This window comes from Dreissena polymorpha, chromosome 1, assembly GCF_020536995.1.
Source record: "Dreissena polymorpha isolate Duluth1 chromosome 1, UMN_Dpol_1.0, whole genome shotgun sequence".
Lineage (NCBI taxonomy): Eukaryota > Metazoa > Mollusca > Bivalvia > Myida > Dreissenidae > Dreissena > Dreissena polymorpha.
This window is the reverse complement of record NC_068355.1, coordinates 95,215,954-95,223,038: the sequence shown is the minus strand read 5'-3', so window position 1 is coordinate 95,223,038 and position 7,085 is coordinate 95,215,954. Positions and strand designations below refer to the sequence as shown.

The 7,085-nt window shown below is 38.6% G+C and overlaps 1 protein-coding gene across 1 annotated transcript; it reads left to right on the top strand.

The window, feature by feature from the left end:
• The first annotated feature begins 281 nt into the window (after nucleotides 1-281).
• On the top strand, nucleotides 282-6,471 carry LOC127866581 (carbohydrate sulfotransferase 12-like). The gene is made up of 3 exons (XM_052407217.1): nucleotides 282-457; nucleotides 2,581-2,687; nucleotides 4,938-6,471. The coding sequence occupies exons 2-3, from the start codon at nucleotides 2,582-2,584 to the stop codon at nucleotides 6,038-6,040; spliced, it is 1,209 nt and encodes a 402-aa protein (XP_052263177.1). The 5' UTR covers nucleotides 282-457; nucleotide 2,581; the 3' UTR covers nucleotides 6,041-6,471.
• The last annotated feature ends 614 nt before the right edge of the window (nucleotides 6,472-7,085 follow it).

Genomic DNA, 7,085 nt, shown 5'->3' with positions numbered 1-7,085 from the left:
AATGACTAGCTTCAATACATGCCAAAATCTGTGAAAAGGTCCCTTTAAGTAAGGATATAACGATTGTCCCACATGTTGATCTTTATGATTAAAAATCGTTATCTGAAAAACAAACAACATTTAAGTAGAATGCCTAGGGCGAAGATTCAAATACAGCAAGATCCAACTCGTTGGCCACTTTCGCAATTTTCACAGTTTGTAGGATTTAAATAAAACAAATAATCCTTTTGTTGTAACGATTGATTTTTATATTAAGCCTTCGTTAGATGAAAGATTTGCAACGAGTGACCACATATCAAGAAAGGACTGCAATAGAAGGCATAAAGTCTGAATATTCGACGGATAGAATCTTTCGAAAATCCGTATATTTGCATTTTGTTATTTAATATAATGTTAAAAATTAAATCAGTGTTTGAATTTATTTCCTTATTTCCTTAAAGGAGTATTTCCCAGAAAGGTAATGAACTTCTTTTATGAAAATAACATGTGAAAATAAAACAAAATGTTTTGCTGTACATTTGCTACCATCGCAACCAAATTATTTAAATGATAGCATTGTTTTGTTTGTAAATTTTGAACACAGTTTTAAATCAAAATAGTCACATGAATACATGTGTCTTGTTCTGTGAAAATTGGGCTAAATGCATGTGCGTAAAGTGTTGACCCAGATCAGCCTGTGCAGTCCGCACAGGCTAATCAGGGACGAGACTTTTCGCTTTTATGGTTTTGATTGGTTTAAAGGAAGTATCTTTTACACGAAAATCAAGTTAAGGCGGAAAGTGTCGTCCCTGATTAGCCCGTGCGGACTGCACAGGCTAATCTGGGACGACACTTTACGCACATGCATTAAGGCCAGTTTTCTCAGAACGCGACTCATATTGATCAATTATGAAATAAATTATCAAATAATATCAATACAAACGAGGTTGTTTGTTTTTATACTAAATTAAGATCGTTTCGGAAAATTATGGAAACAGTTTATATGTTCAGACATCAATATATCGAAACTATTCAAGACTGGCACGTTACAATTCAGATTTGCAACCTTTTCATACATGACTGAAGCGACACAAGGCAAAAACGTGTGTTACTATGTTGATAACATTACAATAAATGCCACTGCAGCTTTAATACCTCACAATACATTTTTCTTTTCCAAAAATGATCTTTCTTTCAGGAACTCCACTGTGAACATGATTGCATGAACAACTTATTAATCACGTGACAAACAAGATGGCGACGTCCATGCATTTTTCGCCGCTTTATTACATTTATTACTTGTATGAATCGTTGAGACATCACCTCATTTCGCTTTTCGTCCTTTGTCACTTTGTGTTCTATGCAGTTCACTACCCTTTTGACCTTTGACCTGCCAAAGTCACCAATGGAGCCGCTTGAATTCGTCTCTTTTGATGTACGCCTTCCCATGAATCTCTCGTAACTGTTCTCGGAAGGTGTCCGACTGAATCTCCTCAGATTATCAAGCCCTATATCCTCTCCACTGTAGAGAGAAACTTGCGTGTATTAACTGTTATAAATTAAAAAAAACCTTTTGTTTGTCCTTTTAAAATTGGGGCGTACCGGTAATATGACAACATCTGCGCCGGGCGATGGGCGCGCGCCAGGCTACTTACACGGTGCTGCTCACTAATTTAAATTGTTTTTATCGGATCAACAAACTTGGTGATTGTGTTTAAGGGCATAATAGCTCCGCCAAGTTCGATAACCAGCCAGCTCGTTTGAAGCACTAAGGACAAATGTTTTTTTTTAATTATCATAAATTAAATACCTTACAGAAACGTCATAAATGTTGGGTATCAATTGCATAATGCTTCAGGCACAGTTTTCAAACCAGAAATCAATTATCAGTGTTTCTGATCTTTAACTGATTAAAAGTTCTGGGTCGCGAAATTATATGGCAATAGAGCATTAAAATAGTCATGTACACAAACTAAACCTATATGTATATCAATCAATGAAGAAATAACTGAATACATGAATTTAAATTGAAATGAACATTAAATATTACGATTTCAGAGATCTGAGATGCAGATCGTGTTTACGTTTGGTGTTTTTACTTTTTACCCGATACCTACCTGAATGGGAGACAACTCCTGTTCGCCCTTAGTTTCGAAAAGACCGAACGATAATAAGCGAGGTATGCCGATGGAGAAAATTTAGCTAACTCAATCGGACAGGCTCGGTCTTTAACATAGTTCGCCATGACGAAGAAATTATCCATGGTTTGATAACTTAGACGAGCTGCTTCGCTGAAGCATCATCGTCAAAAACGTCATTTAGAAATATTGAGTCAGCCATCACTTGTAGATGCAGTATACCATTGAAATCTGGAATCTTTTAAGCTGTTATTTTCAAAATTACAAAAAAACACACACTTGTAAAATTACAACAAAATCCACACAAAAACAACATATAATCGCTGATATTTAAGAAATATATATAAAGCTTACTCTAGATATTGTGGTAAAACCCTAATGCTTTCATTTTAAATCATTCGGGTGGTTGGTGCCTTACTTATCATTTATCTGTAATTAGGGCGTTATTATATTTGCTTTTCAGAATGGGCATCCGTCAGTATTGGAAACCATTGTTGGCGGTGGTGGCGTTTTTGCTCGTGGTCCTCTACGCCACTTCCGGAAGAATTGCGGTGTTCTATCATTTGCCGGGTATGTATTATCACTGCAAAACTTCGCAACTGCATGCAATTAAGAATATTTATTTCTAAATTAATGTCATGTAAAACATCCAGAGATATGCTTACCCTTCGGTGCATATTCCTTTATAGAAAAATTGGAGAACGTTTATAATCCCTGCAGCGTTGTTCTCTTCTCGTCAGATTCCAAAGAACGCGTATGTTTTGCATTAAACATTCAGTTTTCAATCTTGAATAATTAAAACTTCTGTCACATTCATATTAATGCTGCATTCTGATTTGATAATTTGTTCACGCGACCGGTTTTTCATTTTCCGATGAACCCGCTTCGGATGCAAATTTAAACATGAATATTCATGGCGTTACTTTCTGGTCATAAACAAGTTGCCAAAATGACGTTATGCTTTGCGAGAAACTTAATGGCGTTGTTTGTTATTGGTCAACAGCGAAATGACGTGATATTTTGCGCGAACTTCAACGATAAACCCGTTTGACGGAGATGAAACCGAAACTGAAAATAGATTCATACCCTAGATTAAAAAGGACTTTTATGACCCTTACCACGATAGAATTTCCACTTTCAGGTCATTTTGTTATAGTGCTTATGAGTTAAAACAATAATGATCTTACATTAGCAAGTTGTTTGGAGTTGATTCCATGGTCAACAGCGTTAGAAACAGCGCAGAATAACCCTTCGTCAGAAAACAGAACGTCTTGTCAAAGATAGTTGTTTACTACACTGTCGCTGTCGTCATTTTTACGTCATAAGCGCGTTCGTCGGCAAAGAGGGCAATTGGGCGAAACGGTCGGGGTGGTCCATAGACAGTCCGGTCAATTTCACCATATTGTGTTGTAATTATAAGAATTTAATAGCATTTTTCTGCATTTCATCGGTGTATGAACTGTCGGGAAAAATACACATATTTTTTTCAAATTAGGCGTAATTTTCCCGTCAGTTCATACACCGACGAAATGCAGACGTAATTTTCCCGTCAGTTCATACACCGACGAAATGCAGACGTAATTTTCCCGTCAGTTCATACACGGACGAAATGCAGACGTAATTTTCCCGTCAGTTCATACACCGACGAAATGCAGACGTAATTTTCCCGTCAGTTCATACACCGACGAAATGCAGACGTAATTTTCCCGTCAGTTCATACACCGACGAAATGCAGACGTAATTTTCCCGTCAGTTCATACACCGACGAAATGCAGACGTAATTTTCCCGTCAGTTCATACACGGACGAAATGCAGACGTAATTTTCCCGTCAGTTCATACACCGACGAAATGCAGACGTAATTTTCCCGTCAGTTCATACACGGACGAAATGCAGACGTAATTTTCCCGTCAGTTCATACACCGACGAAATGCAGACGTAATTTTCCCGTCAGTTCATACACGGACGAAATGCAGACGTAATTTTCCCGTCAGTTCATACACGGACGAAATGCAGACGTAATTTTCCCGTCAGTTCATACACCGACGAAATGCAGACGTAATTTTCCCGTCAGTTCATACACCGACGAAATGCAGACGTAATTTTCCCGTCAGTTCATACACCGACGAAATGCAGACGTAATTTTCCCGTCAGTTCATACACGGACGAAATGCAGACGTAATTTTCCCGTCAGTTCATACACCGACGAAATGCAGACGTAATTTTCCCGTCAGTTCATACACGGACGAAATGCAGACGTAATTTTCCCGTCAGTTCATACACCGACGAAATGCAGACGTAATTTTCCCGTCAGTTCATACACGGACGAAATGCAGACGTAATTTTCCCGTCAGTTCATACACGGACGAAATGCAGACGTAATTTTCCCGTCAGTTCATACACCGACGAAATGCAGACGTAATTTTCCCGTCAGTTCATACACCGACGAAATGCAGACGTAATTTTCCCGTCAGTTCATACACCGACGAAATGCAGACGTAATTTTCCCGTCAGTTCATACACGGACGAAATGCAGACGTAATTTTCCCGTCAGTTCATACACCGACGAAATGCAGACGTAATTTTCCCGTCAGTTCATACACGGACGAAATGCAGACGTAATTTTCCCGTCAGTTCATACACCGACGAAATGCAGACGTAATTTTCCCGTCAGTTCATACACGGACGAAATGCAGACGTAATTTTCCCGTCAGTTCATACACCGACGAAATGCAGACGTAATTTTCCCGTCAGTTCATACACCGACGAAATGCAGAAAAATGCTATTCAATTCTTAAGTACAATATCGCGTTTTTTTCAGGCCTTGCAACAGACTTGCATGAGCAGCATGACACTTCTATGGTTAGTCAACTAGAGGAACTGGAACGAAGGTCAAGGAATTTAAACACGTCGTGTTTCAATAACGATTTGCTCAACGCAACTACAATTAAAAGTAACGCGGGCATTTTTTTTCATTCTTCGGTCTACAATGTCGCATTTTGCAAGGTGCCAAAAGTCGGGTCCACTTTTTGGATTCTTTTATTCGCAATTCTTGACAATGGAGTCGAGTTTGGCAAGAAACTTTTAGAAAAGGACAAAGGTTCTGTGCACAAGGAACAGGGACAGTACACGTTTTTTTCGTCTTTCAAGTACGTAAAAAGTAAAAAAATCCCAACAATTCTCCCAGCACGTGACCCATATTCTCGGCTTTTCTCTGCTTTTATCGACAAAATCTACTTGCCCGTTAGATTCAACTATCTCTACGCCATCCTAAGCATTCAAAACAAATCTGTGTGCCCGACGGATGTGTCTTTTCAAGACTTTCTCCAATGGATTGTAAAAGAAACGAAAGAAGGCAAAACTTTAGACGTACACTGGACACCGATTTATTCTATATGCGGATCTTGCGAGGTTAACGCTCAGTACGTTGTTAAACAAGAAACATTTGCAAACGACATCGACGTCGTGTTACAGAGACTTAACGTCTCCTCAGAAAAATACGACTTCATCATGAATAAGCTTGAAGGAACAAGGATTCAGTCATCCGTAACAGCTATTGTATCCGACATTTTCAGACATAGTTCCGGGTCCAATGTGAGACGTTGTATGCCATGGGTGAAGGTCACTCGGAGGATATGGCGCTCTTTCCAGATACAGGGCTTCATTCGCGAGGACCGGAGATATCCTCAAGGCACGTTCGATTCCATTGGGGACAATTTGACTCCGTCCCTAGTTTCCGATTTAATTTTGGCGGACATATTCAAGAATTCTATGTCGTCAGAAGAACGTCAAATACAACGAGAAAATGCGTTGAAAAGAGCGTATGAGGGCGTTCGCAAAGATGTGGTTGACGCGATCAAAGACGTCTACGCCTTGGACTTTTCATTGTACGGTTATTCGAATTTACCGCCAAATGAAAGATAAAACGATCAACAAAAGTCCTCTGGTGTGAATCAAAATATTTTCAGATTATTTCTTCAATGTGTGAGACATTATATGCCAACACATAGCCTTAATTTACATGCTTGTTGTTCTTATATGCATGCCATTTAACCTCCGGTTTGTAAAATCATATCGTGTATATGTGTATACATGTACATTTATTTCAACATAATATGGACCTTTTCGTTGATTATGTATTGTACATAAACATTCGTTGGAATTAACTAAGAAATATACTTATTAGCGAAATTATACAATCAAACGAAATAAGTGCAACAATCGTATGATAATACTGGGTTTGTTAGAAGTAGATCTACTTGAACATGAGCACGTGCTTATGTGGGCTTATCTATGACGTATCCTTGTCTATTTGGTATGTACGAACATTTCTGTTCTGATTGTGTATACATATGTTTAATAAAACATACCTTCGAAAAGTACTATCGAATGCACTTGTTAGCGGACTTAAATCACAGGGCCGTTTAGGTTCTCGAACATAACAACGTTTATTTAGTTTATTGGCTTTAGCCTATGGACTATATGAGCCGTGTTCTGAGAAAATTGGGTTAATGCATGTGCGTAAAGTGTCGTCCCATATTAGCATGTGCTTTTATGGTTTGTGTCGCTTTGAGTATCGCGCAAAATATCGTGTGTCGCTTCGTGTATGGCGCAAAATATCGTGTGTCGCTTTGATTATCGCGCAAAATATCGTGTCTCGCGTTAAAAGACACACGATATGTTGCGCGATACACGAAGCGACTCATATTATTTTGCGCGATACTCAAAGCGACATGCGATGTTTTGCTCGACAAACGAAGCCACACACGATATTTTGCGCGATACTCAAAGCGACACGCGATATTTACCGCGAAATGTCGCCTTGTGGGCTACCTACACAAGAGCGATATTTCTCGTTATTAGTGAATAATAATTTGTGTAATCAGATTATATAACATAGAACGAATAACTATGATTCTTTATAATTACACATAAGAGTAGTAAAAAGCATTATATAACTTTTTGTTTG

Coding starts and splice junctions, on each gene's coding strand:
- LOC127866581 (XM_052407217.1), top strand. CDS start 2,582: ATGGGCATCCGTCAGTATTGGAAACCATTGTTGGCGGTGGTGGCGTTT. Junction 2,688..4,937: donor GGTGTTCTATCATTTGCCGG/GTATGTATTATC, acceptor CGTTTTTTTCAG/GCCTTGCAACAGACTTGCAT.